General features: G+C 35.5%; 1 protein-coding gene across 13 annotated transcripts in view; it reads left to right on the top strand.

The window, feature by feature from the left end:
* The window catches only part of LOC120627134 (ankyrin repeat and KH domain-containing protein mask), a 78010-nt gene that overhangs the window by 1608 nt on the left and 52121 nt on the right, over window positions 1-24281 (top strand). For all 13 annotated transcript variants that reach the window (XM_039894997.1, XM_039894995.1, XM_039894998.1 and 10 more), the window contains exons 2-3: window positions 88-211; window positions 23779-23944. In XM_039894997.1, coding sequence (XP_039750931.1) covers window positions 88-211; window positions 23779-23944 — 290 coding nt within the window. The remainder of the gene's footprint in view (window positions 1-87; window positions 212-23778; window positions 23945-24281) is intronic.

Genomic DNA, 24281 nt, shown 5'->3' with positions numbered 1-24281 from the left:
ATAAATGATTTTTTTTGTGTATCAATAAATTTGCATGTAATCCTCTTGTGATAGTATTTCATGGTTTTTTTTTATTACTGAATGCAGGCGGAGATGGAAGAAGAAGGTAGTGCCACTGAGTCGTCCAAGTTCCTTCTCTCTCACGATGACCCTGAGCGGGCTGTTGACCCTGAGATGCAGGCAAGATTAGAAACCCTCCTTGAAGTAGCTGGTGAGTCCTTAATATTTTTGTGATGAATTATTTTAACATACAATGTAAAGATAACATCAAAGTTTGACAATGATAAATTTTTAAACACATAACCATACATCAATGGTTTAGCAAGTTAATAAATATATCAAATCTATAAGAACAATAGGACATATATTGAATGAAATCATTCAAAATAGGCCAAAATTTAGATAATGATGTATAAAGACGAGCTTAGCATAAATGGCCTCTGAGGTGAATTAGTGGGCTTTTGTTTCCATTACTGATTAGACATGAGTTAGCTATAAAAACTGCAATGTCTTAGGTCTGTAATGTAGCTCTATGAAATTCTACAGAATTCATTTATCAACACTTCCCCATCCTGACTATTGTAGTAAATATTCTATGTTAAAAGCTCTGCTTCTGGCACTGAGTTCTGCAATGCATTTGATTTTTGATCCATTATAATATCTAATAGGTCTGACTGATGACAAAATGTTCTAATCATGATCAAGAAATAATCTTCAAGTGAAGAGGTGATTAGCCCAGGAACCAAATCCAATGACCCTGTGTAAGAATTGATGAACATATTTGTATATGTTGCATTGAAATGTGGATTCCAGTGATTTCATGTAACTCCTTAAGATAGGTGGAATAACCCAATATAACAAGAAGTCAGTTGATTAATTCAATTGATTACTCAGTTTAGTGAGTATTCTCATAGTAAATTCGAACACTAGGTGTAGTTCTACCAAAACTAATGTGTTGTTATTCTCATTTCTATGCAGTTATTTAAAAAAATACCAACTAACTCCACTGTGAGATGTAAAGAACGTTAGAGAGAATATATGTTAACTTATAATCCATGCTAAGGCCTACCTAACTAGCTTTAAAATGTTTGGATATATAAAACTAAAAAATACATGCATACATTAAAAATAAATTGGTTCCATATCAATCCTGGGTGGTTTTGCCAAATGGCACAACATTATTTCCGGATGCAGATGCTTATCTTGTCTTACAAATTATGAGCTATAAGTTCTAACATTTTTTTTGGTCATCTTACTATATTAATTCTGCTGGAATAGCATGGAAGTAATGAGAATGAAATGATAATCCAAGAATAGCTTTTTCTATGATACTACTCTTAGGATCTTCATGAAATCAGTGAATTCTTGAATGAATTTCAACCCTTTTACCATAACTATGCTTAGACCTTACATAATTCAGTGACCTTTGTGACAAAGCACATTTTATATTGTTGTGTTTATTAATATTAAAAGTGACACAGTTACTTGCATTTCTTATGAATTAACACTTTCGTATTTTATATTCTGTATTTTACTTGAAGTGCAAATTCTTGTTAGCAATTGTTTATTTCTTTTAGTAATTCAACAGGGTTATTAACTATATTAAATGTGAAAGTATGTTTGAATGTTTATTACTGCTTCATACCACTATTTCTTAACCAATTTGGCTGTATATTTGGATGAACCTATGGCTACTTTTATCCCTATAAACTCTAAAATTATAATGGATTATATTCAGTCAAAATATGAACTAATGCAACAGTCCTAAAGGAATTACAATAGTTTTAAACATAGATCATTAAAATGACCTATAAAATTATAGAAATTTAATTTGTTTTTTTTTATTCAGTTAAGGATTGAATTGAGTGACTTATGTTACTTATTGATAGTGAATAAATACACATAGTAAGCTGTTTGCACTGAGAGAAGAGGGTAACAGCCAATGTGAATGAGACAAATATGAGTTACAATTTTTAACACACTGTGATTTTGAATAGAATTTTTGTTATTTTATGATCATCACATTAATGTGATCAAGATTTTGTAAGGAAAAGGCAGTTGTAAATCTGGCTAAGCTGTTGTGCCAAGTGATTCAGTGATAGCGATTAGTTTAAAAAATTGCAATAAAAGTTTTCTCTTTCAAGATACTCTTTCATGTTACAGCACAAGGTGTCTGCAGTCACACCATTAAATTAAAGCAAATTGCTGAATCTATGATACTTCTTTTAAAAATTCATATTCCCTCCAAGAGTGGAACAGTACAATCAGAAATCATTAAGGTCATTACATTGTCACTGTCACTACACACAACGAAAACAGACCTTCATAAAACTAAGTGCCATAAAGTGATTCAGTGATACTGCATAGAACCCTGTTAGGGGTATAAAAAAACTGTAATACCTACATTGCTTGCTTGCATGTCACACCACACCATGATTGTTGTCCAGCATTACTTCTCTTCAATAAAAAATAGAAATCAGAATCAGAATAAATTTATTTGCTAGGAGAGAATGGTCTAGTTAAATTTTCATCGAAGAATATGTACATATATCTTATTACAACAGTTATATACCTTAACTTGATTCAACAGTGCAATTCAAAATTTCTTCAATCTTTGTTACACCACACCAAGCAGATCTGATCCAAAATATACTCTCTATGCATGTACAAAACAGATTCATTAGTCAGATGAACCCTCACATAAAGGTTACTGTTAAATGATTTCACAAAACGGTAATAGGAGCAAAGTTGTTTTTACGGTTTAGTTTTCTTTGTTCCTAAAGGGCTTGTACTAAATAAGATGCTGGAGCCATAGCCAAAAAATATGGTGAAACATATTCTGTATTCATATGAAACCTCAAATGAAACTCTTACTGTAAAACAATTCCACAAAATGATAACAGAAGCACAGTTGTCTATACAGTTTAATTTTATTTCATACTAAAGGGATTGTACTAAGATGCTGGAGCCACAGCCAAAAAAACCTGGTGAAACACATTCTGTATTCCTATGAAACCTCAAATTAAGAAATCTTCTTACTGTAAAACAATTCCACAAAAACCTGGTAAAACATGTTCTATAGTCATATGAACCCTCATATAAATCTTCTTACTGTAAAATGATTCCCGAAAATGATAATAGAAGCAAAGTTGTTTCTACAGTTAAGTTTTCTTTGTTCCTAAAGAGCTTGTACTAAGTAAGATGCTGGAGCCATAGCCAAAAAATATGGTGAAACATATTCTGTATTCATATGAAACCTCAAATGAAACTCTTACTGTAAAACAATTCCACAAAATGATAACAGAAGCACAGTTGTCTATACAGTTTAATTTTATTTCATACTAAAGGGATTGTACTAAGATGCTGGAGCCTCAGCCAAAAAAACCTGGTGAAACACATTCTGTATTCCTATGAAACCTCAAATTAAGAAATCTTCTTACTGTAAAACAATTCCACAAAATGATAACAGAAACACAGTTGTCTTTACGGTTTAGTTTTCTGTCTTAATAAAGAGTTTGTACTAAGATGCTGGAGCCACTAATCATTATCTTGGTCGATTAAAACGTCTGAGGTGATTGACCACAGATAGGTGGGATTTTGTGGTAAAAATAAAAGTGACAAAATGTTGCGTAGTATGTTTATATTTCAAAATTTAACCCATACATCATCATATGTTGTATTAGTTAGGTTGGAATGTGACGTGCGGCGTGCTACGTCACTGCTAAGCAGCAACTATGAGCGAGGGCAAACAGTTCAAGTTGGTGGTCCAAGCTATGAGAAAAAGGAAAAAAATAAAAATAAAACGTTAACGGCAAAATAGAAAGGCACAGCTGAATAATGAAGAATCATTAATTCTTCATTTAACTATAGGAATAAATTGGATGCTTCGTGTTACTATGTGCATTACATTGATCATATCCAAAGATATATTCAAAGTCAAAGTCAAAGTCAAAAATATCTTTATTCAAGTAGGCCCATAGGTGGCACTTTTGATGCGTACATAAGAATTCCATGGTAGTGAGATGATGGCGATAACCACATTCGTAAACTTAAAACTAAAGCTACGAGGGTTCCAAACGCGTCCTGGTCTAAGAAGAAGCCCACAACAAACTTAGCCGGGTTAAAGTAAACAACTTTCTGTATGTAGGGGGTGAAAGGGGGTTTTTTTCGATACAAACGTTGTGGATACAGATATACGTTGTGCACTACCATGGCTAAGATAGCGCTATTGCTAAGAATATGCCATGATCACTCTTGATTAGAACGTAATTTATTCACCCTCGTCTGCCCATGCTTGATATTTCTCAGTGTTGAAATCGTTCCATCAATGTATCTATGTGACTTTGTTTTTGCGCTTGACTTTGTGTCGAAAGCAATATTGATCTCATTTGACCGACATAAATACGTCTTCGAGGACTCTTTCCTTATAATTTGCAAGTGATCACTTTAGTATAGTGTTTTTTTATAAAAGGTTTATTATATAATCTAAGGCCCATTAAATCGTTATTCCTAAACTTTGTTCCTTAATTATATATAACTTTTCGTATTTTTATTATAGTTTGTAGTTTTAATATTGGTCATTTTGTAGTAAATGTGCGCACAACTTTAAGTGGCTACTCACACAGATTAGAAACAAAATATTTGTAATTTTTCTTTACTATGTATTGTGAACAAACTGTTGGTGTACCTTTAATAAATAAATAAAAATAATATTTAAGTTCTTAATTACACAAAAGAAAATCATGTTAGGTATCTTTTTTTTTTCACGCGAATATTGTCATGGAATAACACTTATTAGGATTGATTATTTTTTAGATAAGGTAAGATAATAATAGATTGCCGTACTTGTAATGAATGACTCGTTCATTCGAACTATTTTCATAAATCCATTCCTTTAAAACTAACACTCTTTCCACCATAATTTAACCATCGTGGTTATCAATATAGCAGTAAAGGCTTACTTATTTATAAAAGGTTTGGTATAAAATAAAAAATCTCTACTAAGTAAGTAAGTTGAAATAGCATTCTATGTCGCGTTTTATGAATCCGGTAATGTAACGCTCCATTGAGCTTAATTTTCCTTGCTCTTAAATTTTACTTATTTGCATTACTTTAATCGCCCACGCTTGTGGTTTGTTCGCTTGCCTTTCCCATACCAATTGACGAGTGGTGCGGTGCGTCGCATACAGTCGACTTTAGGCAAGTCGCAGCGCGGTCCGCCAGCCAGATGTTCGGTGCACAAACAACGCGATTTATCAATTTAAAAATGTCCCACTAATATATTTCGCATCGCATTCATATTGCAAAAGTGTGTTTGCTGGTTTTATGTTTTTTTTTTCACGTAGTAACGGAGGAATGGATTGACGTGATACTTTCAGATTGCTGTTTTTTTTTACATTTAATTTTTATTACATGTTTTTTGATGCACCATGCTCGTATTAGCGCTTGTTTGAGCACTGCAAATTCCTCTAAATATAAACTAAAACTTAAACAAATGGCGGTATATTGAACACTATCAACCCGTCCCGGCTTCGTTCGATTGCAATACTGCATGTGGGACAGTTAGCAGTGATTTATAATGGTTATGATTAGACGCGCGCTTTTCATAGTAATACATGTATACTTCACATAAACCTTTTGTTTTGTATCACTATTTATTGCTGTAAACTGCATTAAAAAGATCCATGCGTACAAACAAACAGGAGGTGCTACTTTATTTTATACCACGTAAAGAAGATAACAACTAGGCACATACAATATGCATAAAAGAAGAATATGAAAATATAACTTCTGTATTGATATATTACTCTAAATGGCTGCAAAATAATTAATAATCAACTGTGTTGAGCAACGATGATTTTATCAACCGTTAACTTAAAGTAACTTTAAAAAGCCCCCCCCCCCCCCCCTACTACAGAGAAGCCTTAAAAGGGTAAAAGAAACTACAAAGAAAACTTCTAAAAGGATTTTTATTTTGTTTCCCTTGATAAAAGCTTAGAAATTGTTTATCGTTAGAAAAGTATGGTAGATGCGTATACTTTAACCAAACTCGATGTGTAACCTTTGTAAACAAACCATAAATTAGCATGTATAGGGTTGTAATACTTTTAATAACGGAATAATATAATTTGAAAAGAAAAAGATGACGAGGAAATGCAAGTTAATTTTTATTACGCCCATCTCACATCCCACACATCGAAGTTAGCCCGAGACTACATAATCTAGCTGTAAATCAGTTATCCTAGTATCCATAACACAAGCTGCGCTTACTTTAGGCCTAGATGGCGATGTGTGTATTGTCGTGATATGTATGTATGAATGAATGAATATACTTTAATTGCACATAACAAAAAGTACATAAGAAAGACAAAAGATAATATGCATGGAAGTCCAAAATTCTTTGTCATGAACTTTTTTATTTCACTTCAAGTTAGCCCTTGACTGCAATATCACCTATTATTAAGTGATGATGCAGTCTCAGATGGAGTGTAAGAGTATGGCAGTGGTATTAAACCCAAACCCCTAATCAGTTTCCAGGCGACATCGTACTGGAACGCTTAATCGCTTAGCTGCACGTCTTTGTCGGTAGGGTTGTAACTGTGGACAGACAGAGAAGAGGAAATTCGGTTTTTTTTTGGCCGTGCCAGGGAGGTCTTCCATTTTTCGTGCTATTTAGAGGTAAGATGAGATACATAATTTATCTCGTGGCGCGCATCTTAGCCGTACAGGATTTCACCCGCATAGTCTCACAGTGGTGCTAATTTGTTAAACCAAATTGACAAGTCTAGTGTTCTCCAAACTAATCATTGGTCTCCCTACGGAAAAGGATGGCACGATCCTTTGTTGTTTGGTCCTTGGCCGCCACGCCTCTACAATCAGTATGGATTGAAAAAATGCATATGCCTTCCTACTTCATATTATTGTACATTTAATTATACTAAAATTAAAAATGCGAAAAATGTTCGTTACTCAATAAAACTCAAACAGTTCTCTATGGCACACATTTAGCGATAATTTACATTCTGGAATAGCAAATAGGCTACTCTTTATCATATTATGTATAATTTAGGTTAAATTAAAATATATTTAATTATTTTATTTATACACTTTATTTGTACACCACAAATAGAAAAAAAAAAAACAATGTACATAACAAGAAGAAACTTAAATAGTAGGATACAAAAGGCGGCGTTATCGCTAGGGCCTTATATAACATACATACGTGTCGAATCAGCGTACCTCCATTTTTATAATTATTTAAATTAACCAGCGTGTTTTTTTCGTTTTATTAAAACCATTATAATGCAGAAAGGACTAATTTTCTAATAACATGATAATCTGCTGGAGGAATAAATTTGTCAGACTACTATTACAACAACTGGTACAACAACTGGTAACCAAATATTTTATTCTTCCGGTAACATACAATTGACGATTGATAAATCGGCCCTTTTAAAATAAAAACAAATAACTTATATATTACTAGCTGACCCTAGCGCCATCCGTCTGATTGTTTTGTGAATCTAAATCTAAATCATCCAGGGTGCCACCCGAACGCATACCGAAAAATCCATTCAAATCGGTCCAGCCGTCTAGGAGGAGTTCAGTGACATACACACGCACACAAGAAATATATATATATATATACAAAGATTATTATATTATATACCACTTCCGAGTATCAATACTTTTTTTATCTGTACACATTATATCGTTGGGCACTCTACAACACTTGAGATTTCGGACTTAAAGAAACCAATTGTATTGCTGATTGAAATAAAATATAATCCAATATGCATCAAATTAACAGTGTCATGTCACCGGGCTATCAATCGATTCTTTATGACAAGAGTTTAATACTCTATACGACGCGACTTCATGAATATTCCAATATGGCGGTTATGGTAGATAAAAATACGTGAGACATATAAATAAAATTGAGACATAAAACTGAAACCAAACACGAAAAGACTTCTCTGTATCAAATGAAAGGTGTCATTGTGTAAGGTTCTCGAAATAAATAGTTTATTTGATATGACACTAACTAACTGCCTCGTTGGTCTAATGGTTAGCATGTTCGACTATAGATTATGAAGTTCTAAGTTCGATTTCCGCATTCAGCCAAATATATGTTAAGTACTAGTTGTGCCTACGGCTGCGCCCGCGAATATCTGTACCGGTAATAATTATTTTGTTTTATTCTCAGATTTTAAAGTATTCTTTGTACGTCCTCGTCTCTAGAATGCAATCTACATTTGTCCCAAAATTTCGTCCTAAATTCAAATAGATTCAACGGTATAGTAATAATAATACTTAAAAACCTTAACCTAAGTTTGGTGTGGGCTACTTCTAAAGGTGCATTTACACCACACGAACAAATAGCCAGAGCTAGAATCAAGAGTGCATTTAATACAAACTAAATAAGAGCCAGAGCTAGAAAAGAGCATTCCTTCATGATCTTTTAGTGTAAACTAAAGCTCGTCTCTAGCCAGACCAGGCCGCGTTTAGAACCCTCCTAGCTTTAGTTTCAAATTGACGAATGTAGTTATCACCATCACGATTATGAACGCTTCAAAAGTGCCTATGACAGTTCTAGAGAAATAAAACATGTTTCAATTTGAATTTACTGCAAACAAATGCTATACACCCCGTAGGAAACCTTTATTTTTCCGGGATAAAAAGTGTACCGTGTCCGTCCCCGGGATGCGAGCTAACTCTATGCCACATGCCATTATGATCGGTACAGCAGTTGAGCCGAATTATGGTAACAAACAAACAGAAAGGCACACTTTAACATCTTATACTAATATATAAAGCTGATGAGTTTGTTTGTATACTTGAACACGATAATCTCAGGAACTAATGGTCCAATTTGAAATATTATTTTAGTGTTGGATAGCACATTTGTTGAAGAAGGCTATAGGCTATAGGCTATATCATCACGTTAAGACCAATAGGAGCATAGCACTAATGGAGAAAGTTAAAATCGGGTTTTTTCCTCCTTTTGAAAGCTCTCAAAGCCCGCTGCGTACGCTGCGTAAACGTTTAAAGTTTCGATAAGAACATGTATGACAAAGTTGTTCCCCTTTAAAAGTTCTAAAACATAGTCAATATAGCAGCATATGTCTATCTTTTACGTTTGGCTTACACGCGAACGTAGGTGCGAGAGACTTCTAATTTAAAATATAAGTATGGATTTAGGTTTTCCATCAAGACATTCTCATTGTTCGCCAATTTTGCCCCTTGCCTATAGAGAACGCGTTAAGGCATCAATCCTGGTTATAAACTTATAATGATTACCATGGCGAGCCTTAACCGCCTTATTGATTGATTTTCGGTTACGCTATAACCGAAAAATCGAAAATTTACCAAATGAAGGTTTAAAAAATATAGAAATAAAATTTCAGATGCAAAACATTTGATTAGTGTGTTACGCTAATTCAGCGATAACTGGCTTTGTAAACCTGTGCCCTGGAAAGCACATTAAGCTGTCTGTTCCGGATATTCTAACATAATATGATTATATGAAACTAACTATATTCCTGATGAACTAACTAGCTTCCATTTTCCCATCGACCTGTAATATTATGAGTAACAAGAGTAAATAGGAATCTTCTTGGTAAGCTTCTACCTTAGGCTGCCACTTACCATCAGGTGTGATTGCAGTCAAGCACTCGTCTATACATATATATACAACGTGAAACCAAATTAAGAAATACGTTTATAGGGTGCATAAGTAAATTTCATAAGGAATCAAAAATTAAATCAAAAGAAGCAAATAAAATTTTCCATACCGACTAATTCAAAGCACTTTAAGTGTTTACTTAAGACAACCCTTTTGAATATAAAAGACCGACACGCGCATAGTAGCTACGCTACGCGACGCGTACCTAATTAAGTGACCGGGGGTCACATGATGATTTTTATTTTGCATGTGATGTTGTATCTGATTTTTTTCAGTAAACACTATAGCAGTGGTTTACTCAAAAACTTTAGCGTTTAGGTTTCACAGATAAGTCTCAGAGACAGTGAATATGCCTCTTAAGCCTGTGAAGTATTATTTCGGTATTTATTTACACGTTGTTTATATGTATCCATATATAACAAAAAGCCAAAGTACTGAGCTCTTAAACCCAAATACTTTTACTTTTTAGGATGTTTTAACTGCATGCCCTGCGAAGTGTAGCAATGTTTATAGGCGAAATTACCATCAGCTCGGCCATTTTCTTGATTTTGAATTAATACATTTTATATAAAAAAAATAAGGTTCACTAATACAAATAATTATTTCCGAGTTTTCCAAGATATAATTTATCAAAGTTTCACTAAAGCTCTTTAGTAAATAAACTTACAGATCAAAAGCAAACGTAGACACGAATAAAGTCTAGATCCAAAAAAAAATTTAAATCCATCAAAACATATTACAAACTAGCTGTCCCAGCGAACGCCGTACCGCGGATATTTTTTTTTTTATGAATGTTATATTTAATACTTATTATCCTATTCCGGTCTAAGAGAAATTCTAAAAATCAAATATCATAAAAATTGGTCCAGCCGTTCTTGAGTTATAAATGGTTTAACTAACACAACTATCTTTTATATATATATATATATAGATGATTAATACTTAAAATAATAAAAATCTATAAAAATAAATTGTTGTTATTATGCATCATAATGTAAAATTGTTATTTTTGCATGGACCCCCTCCTCGAAGGCATTCCACTGGTCTCCATTCGTAGCTATGAGTAGCCACCTCCGACACGTTATCGCCACTGGTTCATGTACCCATCTCTCACATGGCCGGCCTCTCACTCTAGGTCCTCTTACTCCGGACCATGTAACTGTTCTTATTGTGCATCTATCATCGTTGTGTCTAGCCACGTGACCTGACCTATTCCATTTTCCCTGTAGCGAAAAAGTTAATGCCCATGACACTTTTGTTTTCTTGTGAATATCATAGTTAGTAGTGCCTTTTGGGACAGAGCTCGTCCGGGGATGTACTATCGCCATGCTTATTTCTGCCTCTAAGCAGCATTGTTGCAATGCTGTGAAAAATCTTCATCTTTTCTTTGTAATGTTAGTATTGATTAAAGTATTTTGTAAAGTCATCGCTTGAACAATGATAGCGAACCTTCCCGCCTTGACCTTTTTGTGCAGTTGCAAACACGCCGGCCACCTCGCTGAAATCGATCGCTAAGCCGACCGTTCAGTAACCTTAGTACAAAAATGTAAAACGGTGAAAGCCCAGTGGGTAGGACATCGACTTCACTTTCTGCAGGGGAGATAAAAATTATATCCCCCGATTATATCCCCTGACAAGCAGTGGCGTGCATAGAGGGTATGCAGATGATATAAAATGAAGAAAATCGCCAGTACGAGTTGTAAATACTCATGGGTAGGCATAGAAAGCCTACCCATGAGTATTTACAACTCTTACAATGCCTATCCTTAATTTTTTTTATAACTCTTACTCGAGATTTTCTTCATTTATATCATCTGCATACCCATTCATTTATATCTCTAAGCAGCAGTGGCGGCTGACAAGGGACATAATTAACGTGTGCACCTGCTAAATCACTGGAACATGGAATAGGAGAAGTTTACCTCCGTTTATTTATACACATTTTATTTGGATAACATTTCCACTTGTGCGCCAGTGCTCTGAGAGTTCATAAAGCTGCGGGAGACGGTAAATTTTTATCCTTTCCCTGGGGAGATAATTGTCCCCTGCCCATGCTAGCCTTGCTGGGGGAAGTATGTTTAATTATGTGCGTTTTAAGCTATTAAAATATCACTGGCTTCAACGGTGAAGGACAACATCGTTAGGAAACCTGCATGCCTGACAGTTATGCATAATGTTCTCAAAGGTGTGTGGAGTCCACCAATCCGTACTGGGCCAGCGTGGTGGACTACGGCCTTAACCCATTCACACTGTGGGAGGAGTCCCGTGCCTTGTGGTGGGCCGGTAATGGGTTAATATGGTGATGATGAATCAAGGAGTCGTTTTCCCATATCAAACTGTGTATGTCACACTTGTTGTAGAGTCACAAATCCTGCACGCCTGATTTTTGTTTTACAAACGTTCCGTCAAAAGTCTGAGCTAAAGAATGATAGTCAAATTTGAGTTTTAATGAAATGTTGATTAGATCCATTTTACTCCGATTTTCAAATATTTTTATACTCGAAAACGACTCTTCGATTGCGAGCGAGCAAAACTTGTACTAAGGCTACCGGAGTCTTATTATATTAAGTGCAATGCTATCGTGACTTGTCTGTGTGAAGCATTGTTAAATTGTTAATAAGCCACTGCCAAGTTTAAAAAAAAACTAAACTACTGCAGGTCAATGAAGGAAGTAGTCGATCGATCGCGACTGGAGAAATACATGTGCGAAGTTTATTTTTAACACCCCTTCAATAAATGGAGGCGGTTTTCAAGTCTGCGTTTTACATTAACGTATTATGACGTCAGGCGATCTTTACTCCTGTCTTTTCAAATGTCCGCCACACTTCGGAATACTCGTAGAAACATATTTTGTTTTACTTTTTAGTCATCATCAGCCTAATAACAATCGTATAATAAATATAAGATAATAATTGTTTCCCTGACCGATTTCGGCCATGGTGCTCCATCTCCAGAGAAATTTACAAAATATAAAACTAAGCGGGAGATATTACTGTGCAAAAGTGTGTGCGCAATCACAGGTGCACTCTCTGTTTCCTTGCTCCCATAGTCCGACGGGACGGCATATCCGACACGACCGGAAAGAGATCAGACGTAAAAACGATAGCTCGACGGCTCCGATTCACGGGGGTGCATCACCGCCATTTTCCAAACTGGGCTGGTACTAGGAATTTCTAAGAAAAACTCAATCGTTATTGGCCCGAAATGAAGGACCTCGTGATGCAGTCAACGTCCCATGACAGGACACGCGTCTACTCACACAATGAGACATGGTTAAGGCCGTAGTCCACCACGCTGGCCCAGTGCGGATTGATGGACTTAACACACCTTTAAGAACACTATGGAGAACTCAGGTATGCAGGTTTCCTCGCGATGTTTTCCTTCACTGTTGAAGCAAGTGAGTGAAACGCACATATCTTAGAAAAGTTAGAGGCGCGTGCCGGGCTTCGAACTCTCCTCCCTCGCAAGTGAAGTCGATGTCCTACCCACTGGGCTATAGTATGATAAAGTAAATCTACTTAGTTAAAAAAAATCCTGTTACGAATAAGCAATGTTGCTTGGAAGATCTCGATAGCTGTTATCAGTCAAGTGACACGAACTGTTAAGCGATTTCCTCGGTGTCTAACAAAATGCTTTTTAAAATACCGGTTTTGGAATCACGTCTCGGCGTATTGAGTTCATCCGACCAGTTATAAATACTTAACGCGTAATCCCTAGACAAGTTTGGAAATGGACCTATAGATATTGATAAATTAATCTATTTACTGACGACCTTGTCGGTGTAGCGGTGGTTTTAAGAAGGAAGTCCCGTGTGCCCTGGGTTAGATGGCCGCTCGGGGTATTGAGGGTATTTATATTTTCTGAGTTTTCTCTAGTTTAGTCTGTCAGACCGACAAAGCCACGTTGTTGTCGCTAGGGTGATGGGATTTAGATTTCCAGTAGATATCGATGAATGCCAAACAGGTTAACTCGCTACCTTCTTAAACATCGTCACTTACCGCCAGGTGAGATTACAGTCAAGTGCTAACTTTTAGTGTTATAAATAAAAATATCCTATTTCGGGTGAAATGTGATTTCGATAAATTATTTACAATGCTGGATTCTTAGAATACCAACAATAATGCAGTATGTTTAGTAAATAAAGTAGAATGGCGGCCTCCAGCACAGTGAGACCTTGACTCTTTATGAAATTGAAATCTTAACTACGTACTAGTCGATCTTAAATACATTTTTGGGACGTTATTCAGACCTCTTCTATACAAACACGGTGCTCTTAATAGGTGATGGTTTCAAACTTGCCATTCGCCCGTCTACTCGTTTTCGACGGTTTTAACTCTATAAAAAAAATTTTTGGGTTCAAATTTTATATATTAGAATTCTTATATATAGAAATGCAACGATGTAAATCAAACCATCGACTACTTTGTATGCTTTGCAAACATTAACATACCGATAACTGTTGCATTTATATGCATTAGGTATAGGTATAGGTTCACTATACAGTATATAATATGTCTCCATAGTTATTCTTAATCTATACTATACTAACTCGTTCTGCATTAAACCTTAAAACTGTCGCTTATCTTTAATTCTGGACTGCTAAAATATTAAATAACTATTAGTTAGTTTCATGGAATATACACCGGACCTGATGAATATTCTGAGAAGTTCATAATAAGAATTTTATTCATTATTAATTTCTCGGTTCTAAATATAATATCGGATGCTATAATTTTTATTTTTAATTGAGACTTTTTTTTGTAAATTATTCATTAGGGTCATATCTACAAGTCCCTCAGACAGTCCATTGTGTTCAGAATAAAAGCAAAGTGCGATAACGTTCAACCTTATTAAAAAAAACAATGCTATACCTACTCTACTATATTATAAAAACAAGTAGTCCTCAACCAACCGAGAGTGACCCAGAATATTATACTCAGTAATAAATATATATATATATATATATATATATATATATATATATATATATATATATATATATATATTACTGAGTATGATATTCTGGGTCTGGTTCTGGGAATATATATATGTATATATAATGTTTTGGAATACAAACTATAAATAATATAATAAACTAGCGGACCCCAGCGCCATCGGGCTGATTTGTGAATCTAAACCATCCAGGGTGCCACCCAAACGCATACCAAAAAATCCATTAAAATCGGTCCAGCCGTTTAGGAGGAGTTAAGTGAGATACACACGCACACAAGAAATATATATATAAAGATGTATACGTATAATATTTAAATATAAATAAAACAACTTTACATGTTAACTAGTCGTTGCATATGTTCTCTGTCTGAGTTTGTTACAGTTTTTTTTCCAAATCCAGTGGTGATTTGCTTTCTCCTGGGATAAAGGTTGCCTATATTACTGTTAATCCTTTTAGCTAACTATATCTCTAAAATAAACAAAGTAACTAACAAACGGTGATACCCTAGTGGTTTAGGACTACGGCTACACTTTAGAGGGGCAGAGTTCGAATCCCAGCGCTCACCTCTAACTTTTTAAGTTATGTGTGTTTTAAGCAATTTAAATATCGCTTGCATTAACGGCGAATACATCGTGAGGAAACCTGCATGTCTGAGAGTTCTCCATAATATTCTCAAAGGCGTGTTGAGTCCACCAATCCGCACTGTGCCAGCGTGTAGAACTAAGACCTAAACCCTTCTCATTCTGAAAGGAGACCCGTGCCCTATAGTGGTCCGGTAATGAGTTGGTGATGATGATGATGATGATGATAATGTTAAACATATAACGGCTATCGCATAAATACTCAGCGATTATGAGTTTCGATCATCTTTACGTAGAGCATTCCATACCAGCACAGCGTTGACTGCAAATGACTTCCTAATAAGCTTTTAATGACAGAAGTAGGTAGTAGGTATATGTTGTTTGAAACTCATTTTAGAGTACTTGGCATCTTCTTCATCAAATCATTGGCAGCGCACTACTACGGGGCATGGGTCTTCTCACAGTTGAAAAAAGATTACGCAGTAGCCGCCGCATTTGCGGATTGGTTGACTTAACATCCCCTTGAGAACATAATAGAGAATACTCAAGATTACAGGTTCCTTCACGTCGTAGGTACTCTTTTATCGTTAAAGCAGGTGATATTTAACATCTTAAGACTAGACAGACAGCAGATGAAAGAACTAGGACAAATTTAGGTATATTTTGCGCCGAGCTTGTCTTCCCCCGTAGAGTGCGATAGGGACAGCTGTACCACAGACCGACTTTACCTTTAAAAAGTTGATAAGATCGACTTTTTGTGTTCCCCTGTTTTCTCTTCGAAAACTGAGCCGATTTAAATATTGGCATGAAAACTTTAAGTACATAATATTACGTCTAGGTTTACTCTTATGTAATTTTTTTTTATTTGTCTTCGAGTCCTCTGAGCACGGCGGTAAAAAGGTGAATTATTGAATTATTGTTAATTTTAGAGCATCAGATATTCTAAAGTAGATGGCTTTTCAAGAAAAATAAATAATAGCGTCATGTCTTCACTAGATTTAGATTTTACGAATTAAAAAATATTGCTCTAGAGGGACTATCCAGGTAGGAAATAGGGGGAAACGGGAATACATTTGTATAGAGAATCCCGCCTGTACTTTCCTCTTAAAACGCACATAACTCGGAAAAGTGCGTGCCGGGGATAGAACTCTGTCCCCCCCGAAAGCAGGGAAGACGAAGCCTTACTTGGCATATTAAGATGAAAGTTTTAAATCACCCTTTAATAAACAATACGGACTATTAATAAACGCAACCCCTTATAAGATCGTGACGTAGCAACGTGAACTGACCCGACTGGCGCCTTACCCACCTGTTTGCGACGGAAAATTTCAATAAATAAATTTCAATACCTATTAATATATGATCTGTTCGTATTGAGATGGTTACGAAGCGAATATTGAAATTGAATTGAAAGATTGACATTACTTGCGGATATTTATTAGTCGTGCCTATTTCCGTTTTCAATAACGACCAACAAGATTCCCAACAACTCCCATTGATCATAAGACAGTCGAAGTCATTGGGCATATTTAAAAATGCTGTTAAGGCTCATTATCTCGCTCAGTAAAGACGACTATTATTATTTATTTATCTACTCAAACTCATATTTAAGTATTTATGGTATATTAAGATATGTATTATTAGTATATTTATTTTTTTATATTTATCAATAGTATTTTTATTTTTTTTTTATTTGTGTAGTCTGGTTTATGTATTAGTATGTAGATATTTGTATGTATGTACTAAATAGTGTACCCCACCTATTTGTTTTCTTTTTAGTTTTCCTAATCCTAAGGTTGCCTGGCAGAGATCGCTACTTAGCGATAAGGCCGCCTTTTGTATCCTGCTTCATTCTTCATGTGTTTGTTCTTTTTTGTCTTGTTTCTTTGTTTGAGTTGTGTACAAATAAAGAGTATAAATAAATAAATAAATAAACAAGGAAATACCTAAATAAGTAACGGCTAATCTAAGAGATTCCTATCCCATATCAACCGTTCACCAATAGTTATCACCTAAGAGTTGGTGAAACGTTTTTTATTTATAAACACTACATAAATCATAAGCATTTGGTATACGACGCCTAGTTTTGGTGAAACGGTCAATAGCTTTTTCCAACCTAACCTAAGTCTCTTAGGTGTAATTTTATATTGAGATAAATCGATTTCTCTTTTCCCGCTTAACCAAACCTTGTGCCCATATGCTTATTTCTGCCGCTAAGCAGCATTTTGAAATATTATGAAAATTAATCTTAATTTGCTATACTCCACGAAAAGTAGGAGAATCTGTATGGTGTAATTTATAATTTCTTCAATCCTTACGCACGTTTCGCTCCGAAACCGGAGCATCCTCAGGAGATGTTGACTTTACAATAAATAATTGTTTGTTGTTTTGACTTAACATAAATTAAGCTTAATTTTCATAATATATCATGGATTTCCGCAAAGTAACGCCTGCTTCTATCCAACATTGTTGAAATGCTGTGTTTTGGTCTGAAGGGCGTAGTTGCCGTTGCAATTACAGGCTCATGCGGCTTAACGCCTGCACCAAAGGTCGATGGACACAGAGCGGCACCACGTAGGACGAGTACCTTGCTTGCTCGGTTAAGTCTTGCTCTCTGTATAGGCGATTTTTTCACTTACCTTTTAGGTGAGCTGTCATCTCGGTCTATAAATATAAAAGAGAAAGTGTGTGGGGTATTTTCCGTATAGGCTCCGAAACGGCTGGGCCGATTTCAATGAATTGTCCTGGCGAGTAATCCTGTAAAGTTTGGTGACGATCGGAACACGCCTATTTTTGAACTGTCAAATACAGCTTTTATTTACTATGATGACATTTTATTGTTAGGTGTACATGGGTGTAGATAATGATCTTCACCCGCTCGAGAAGAGAATAGAAGAGAATGAATACGGAGAGAAATAAATGATTTAATATATTATTAGACTTAAATTAAAAATTTAATGATGTAAGTATATTGTTTGAATAAAATAAAGCAAAATCTAGCCCGGGTACGCTAGTTATTAATATTAAAACAATTTACTTTGCGTGATACCGTTCTTTGCTAACTATTAAAAAACCAATCTCAACCAACAAAAGGGGTTCTGTTCGTTTGTACCACAGCCTAGCCTTTACCTGCAATCTCACTGGTACATGATGACGTAGTTCTTAGGTAACCTGTCAATGGTCGTCACGATTATTTTGAGATAGATCGGAGAGACAAATTGCCCTTTATATAACTCGACTGTCCTGTCATTGCCTAAGTGCCATCATCGAGTGAGCTGTATGGCACCATAACTAAAGTAGTAAATTTTTGACGACCTCCGTGGCGCAGCGGTGAATGCTGTGGTTTTAAGTGGCAGGTTCTATCCCCGACGGAAGCAATATGAGAAGCGAATATGAAACAAGAGATAAAAGTTAATATGTGCACCTGGCAAAGCACGGTAACAGGGAATAGAAGAAGTTTACCCCCGTTTATTATTACACGTATGTTTATTTCGATACTCTCGTGCGGCAAAGCTCGGATAGTTGATAAAACTGTGGGAAAAGATAAAATTAATTTGATCCTTTCCCTGGGGAAGAATGTCTTCCTACCAATGCTAGCCGTGCTACATAAAGTGCACGAAGCTTTACGTGTCTCAAAAAGCTGGTTACATACACTTTTACGACGCAGATAGAGAGAGACTGACATGACGTCATAGTGATTTGATACTCGTAAAGGACTCTATTGTGGACGTACAAATCATGTAGAAATTGTTAGTATTAAGCCTCGTAAAGCTAATGGGAGTCTTTATTGGACTACTTTTTTTGAATTATAGTATTCTCAAAGGTGACGTTCTCACAAAACGAGCTAAATAAACGACAAAGTCTAGAACAAAGGAAACCACATGTCAGGTCTGAGCTAACTTGCGTCATAGATCCTTGACGGATTAAATTCATTGGATATCCTGTCATTATTTAGGATTGCATTTTCTGTATGTTTGCTTTAACGTCGTAAAACAACTAGTGTACGGAATAAATGTTTCTTCATCTGAATGGGCTGAACAAATAAAACGGCTTGAAAACATCAACTTGCAACGTTACATGTTTTGTAAAAGTTGCATATTTAGTATAAGGAAGTCGGGTTGTCATAAGGAAACGACGATTATATATATATCGATTGATTTTAAAATCCTAGAAAGTATGAACAGAAACATGTATTTTTTATTTCGTAGTAGTAAGTAACTTTGGAACACGCTTAGTAATAAAATAAAAAAATACCCCTATCTTTTTATTCTACCTTTAGCACCTGCTTTTTCTCTCTATTTAATTAAATTGGTTCACCTAACCTATTAGAATATAATCTAAATTACTAATATAAAAGGCGAAGTTAAAGAAATACTTATTATGGCATCAACGTTAACCGCCGATTAAAAATAAAGATTAATTTAAAATCAGTGGCGTGCATAGAAAGTATGCATATGATACAAAATGAAGAAAAGCCCCAGTAAGAGCTAGAAATACTTACGGCTAGGGTTTTTATAACTCTTATCGGTGATTTTCATCTGCATACCCTGTGCATACCCTCTATGCACGCCACTCATACTACTACACAGTGGCGTGCATAGGGTTTTCGGTCAGGGTATGCATAAAAAAAATAGGTACTGAACATGCTATTTTGATGTTACTATATAATTTTATTTGTGAGTAGGTACCTAACCTAACATTGTTTATGATACCCATGTAGATCTTCTCATCATCTCATATTTCCAGTAGGTATAGTAAGCTCTGAGACGACCGACTAGCGAGTTTTTAAAATTGTCCGCCATTGCGGCAATTACATTAAATAATGTTTTTTAGTGTGAACAATAAACAAACATAGGTATTATTATAAATAAATAATGAAACAAAACATTGATCACTGCTATTCGCCTGTTTCTGTAAGTCAGTCAGAGATCTTTTTACGTGCCGCTCCTTGTAGGTGCATTCCTTCCTTTACGAATAATCTCAATTAAACGTTGGTTAAGAATTAGCTCTAAACTTACCTACATTTTCCAAGCACACTGAACCATCAGATCACACGCCGAATATAAGAACTTTCTTACACTAAGAATATTCCTCACAATCATTTACAAACAGTACACTGTCACAAAGGTTAATGTTAACAATAATAATTGTAACTATTTACAAACAACCGTACAGCAAACGAAAAAAACAGTAATTCATTCTAATTCGGTGAATATAAGTTGTTATGACAGAAGGTAAAAGGTAAACAATAATGGCGCTGAGCGATCGCCAGCGATAATGAGAATATCATAGTCAAAATATGTCCGTAATATTTTCTTAGTACACAAATGCTATTAAAAGTTGTCATTTGAAGAATATTACTTCATCAGTTACCAATGGCACCTGGTATACGTTAATAATTTATTTAACATAATTCGGCAACTTTTAATTTGGTTATTTTAATATACTTTTTGAACAAATTAGGTACTTATAAATTTCTAAAGACCTTGAATGTAATAAAATTCATTGATAAATTTTTTAACTACAAAAAAGAATTATTGCCGTTTAAAACAATAACAAACAAAGCAAATTACTTGTGCTTATAAAAAAACAAAGCATACATTTGGATTTCAAATTTCCGTAAGCAGTGCTTTTAAGATTTGCACACAAGCGAAACCCCTATACTGGAAACCTGGAAAACTCGCACACATAGAAAGAGCCAAATATTGTGTAAGCACGCACGCGATTATATCACTACACACCAGAACTTCCTTGTGTGTCGGTGCACACAAGTAACGACAGATGCATTCAATCGCCGTGCTTCTATGGAGACCGCGGCGGCGCGGCGCATTAATTCGAGCGATGAATAAACGATTTGCCCGGCAATGGATACTTAATCGTGAAAACCCCAGCTAATTTTATGAGATTTAAATTATATTTAAAGCGTTACTTTTTATTTAGGGATACTGTTTACAACTCAAAATTAAAATATAGTCGAAATATTATGCAGTTTGTCTATTTTAGTTCTAAACCATGACACGGGACTTGTCCATTGATTTACATAGAAGTGCGGCCGGTTTTAACTAGATGGCGCTTTTATAGTTTTCTATTAATTGTTTAATTTTTTTTCAATCTTTAAATTTTAAGTCGTCCTTATGGTCTGAGAGGCCCTGAGGTCAGGGTATGCACTGCTTATTTGCATCTATGAGATGCACGCCACTGCTACTACACCATGTTTACAATAGTAAAACGCAAATTTGTCGGCAGAAACAAACGAACGCATCTGGCGGTCCTTTCTGTTGGTATTCTGCACAAATGTTCCCATTTTGTACAGAATACAAACAGACATCGTGCCTTAGATCGATACGACGAATGAATAAAACAAATGCGGCTCGTTTTCGCCGCTAACCCTTTTTTCATTACATTTGCTTGTACAAGTGACTCTTCTGTCAGAACTTTAAATTATCTATAACCTAGGGGTTGCTACCATCGTTAGCAGTATTTATTTTGTTTTTCAATTGTTAGTTATACTGTTTTATAAAACGGTATAATTCAGAGGTTGAGGCTTCGGGTTCTCTTTGGTGGGTAACAAATTTGTTTTCAGAGTTACGTGCGTTTCAAGCAAGTTAATATCACTTTGACGTAAACATCTCTATGAAGCCTGAGAGTTTTCTATCATTTTCTCAAAGGGCTGTGAAAAAAGTTAATAATTAGCTTTCCGAATTATGTGCGTTTAAAACAAGTAATAATCTCTTTTTTTTTTAATGGTCAAGAAAAACATCTATATGAAAACTGTTTGCCTGAGAGTTTTTCTATAATTTTCTCAAAGGCCTTTGAAGTCTACCAATCGATAGGTGGCGAACGTAGTTGGCTACGAGAAGAGACCCGTGCATTTTAGTGGGCCTGTCATAGGTTGGTAATGTTCCCAAGCTATCCGTAATTACTTTACAGTAATCCGAGAGGCAGGCGCTAGTGCATATTGTTTGCTTCTTCGTGCATGTGAGAAAGCCTTAATTGAATTTGTCTCCTTAACCGATGAACGGTGATTACCACTCAACTACGCACTGCGAAAACGTAAACATGTGAACAACATTTAAATCAGTCGTCATTTTATCTTCAGGTTTCTCCGAAGACATTTGCAATACTTAAATAGGTACACGCAGATAAATTATATCAGCTTGGATGTGCTAAAAAACCACATAAGAAACAACTTTTGTTTACTCACAAATTATTATCGTTTAGTTTTTTTTTTAGATAAGGATTTTAACGTTGACCAAGTTTATAATTTATTCGATTTATGGCGGAGATGACATACCGGGATGTAGCCAAAAATTTTAATGTATTAGGTTTTTCTAACAAGAAACTCTCTGGATCTGCCAGAGTACGGTAATCTATCGCACCAAGTTATTATGACTATCATGTGTCAAGTCAAGTCTGTCTTTGCTAAGACCGCCGGCTTTGAATGCAGTTTCTACTGTGAAGAAGCCGGCAAGAATCTCAGTATTCAGCTGCCTTATCTGAATTTATAATTTTAGTACGGTATAATTTTAATTATAGAACAAATAACAATAATAATTAATCCACTTATCAATTTAAAAAGTTCATACTAGCATTTACATTGGATATGGTTAGCTCGGAACCGTGTCATTATATCATAGAGAGTAGAGAGACGAGATAAATTCATTGTATTATAAACCTTATGTGTTTTATTATAGATTCTGTATTTATTTGCCTTCATGTATGCCTACTGAGAGTACTATGCACATTCAAAATCCCCTCGAAGGTCGTTACTGCAATGTTGCGAGACTTAAACATAGGTTTCTTTTTTCAAATGTCATTCTCACTCTACAATTTTAATTGACATTTATTATTCACTAGCTGTTTCCTGCGTCCTTTGTCTGCGTTTATAACGCTTCTCAAATCTAGTGGGAATCGTTGATTTTCCTGATATTAAAAGTAGCCTTACAACTAACTCTATACCAAAAATCAAGTTGCTGTGTGGCTTAGTTAGAGCTTTAAGGAAGGACAAACACTCAAACACATTTTCGTATATCTAATATTAGTGAGGATGTTGCAGACGTACCATGTAAAACAGCCACACATCGGGGCTGCATGCGATGATTCGTTAGCATTATAAAACTTGGTCATTTACACTGTAACTTTAAAACAATGGATAGCATAGCAGAGAACTTTTCACGACCTTACGATATATTCCGCCAACTACTAAGAGTGTTAAACTTGGGTATTCCTAAACGCACGATAACTAGTTCACTGAGAAGTTTGAAATGCGATAGAATTGCATAAAAAACAACTTTTCTCGCTCCCGGGTGATTGGGTCACGTTAAAGGTAATTTCGCGTTCCCGAAATAAAATGTAATTGTGCCCAGATAAGAAGCATATGCATTACTCTTCGTACTTTCAAATCTATGCAAAACTCAAGTGAGCTAAGTAAGGGCCAACAGGACACAACAAGGACAAACAATAAAACACTCTTTCGCATTTATAATAGTAAAAGTCCAGAGAATGCAAATTGAAAGTAAAGCGTGTTTTTACAATAATGCCCATTTTCCTTGGCACAGGCATTGGCAAGCTATCGGGCGAAGGCAAGCACCTAGCAGACCCGGAAGTACTCAGGCGACTAACGTCGTCAGTATCCTGCGCGCTGGACGAGGCGGCCGCCGCCCTTACGAGGATGCGCAGCGACCAGCCACCCGCGCACCACCGACACCACCACCAGGACAAGCCGTAAGTGTTCCCCCCACCCAGGTTCAAACAAGTTCAACAAACCATGAACCATCCACAATACATGCTCGTTTAAACGCTAATAATATTATCAAAAGAACGCTAGATTCGTCGCCCTAATGGCTGAGTTACGAAAAGTAAACCAATGTACCTCCAGCAAACGCAAAAAGTACAGCTTGAAGACAGTATCCACACCGCATAAAGACCAAACAAGCTAATCTTCATTCAAATTGAAATATGGAAAGTGATATTCATTTTGATCTTTATTACTACACTGCTATCCGCATGTGAGTAGTTTTGTACGTTCTTCTTTGCTGAATATGCGTCTCCAGCCATCTAA

Source organism: Pararge aegeria, chromosome 10 (genome assembly GCF_905163445.1).
Source record: "Pararge aegeria chromosome 10, ilParAegt1.1, whole genome shotgun sequence".
Taxonomy (NCBI): domain Eukaryota; kingdom Metazoa; phylum Arthropoda; class Insecta; order Lepidoptera; family Nymphalidae; genus Pararge; species Pararge aegeria.
The sequence above is the reverse complement of the archived record's forward strand: the minus strand, read 5'-3'. Positions and strand labels throughout refer to the sequence as shown.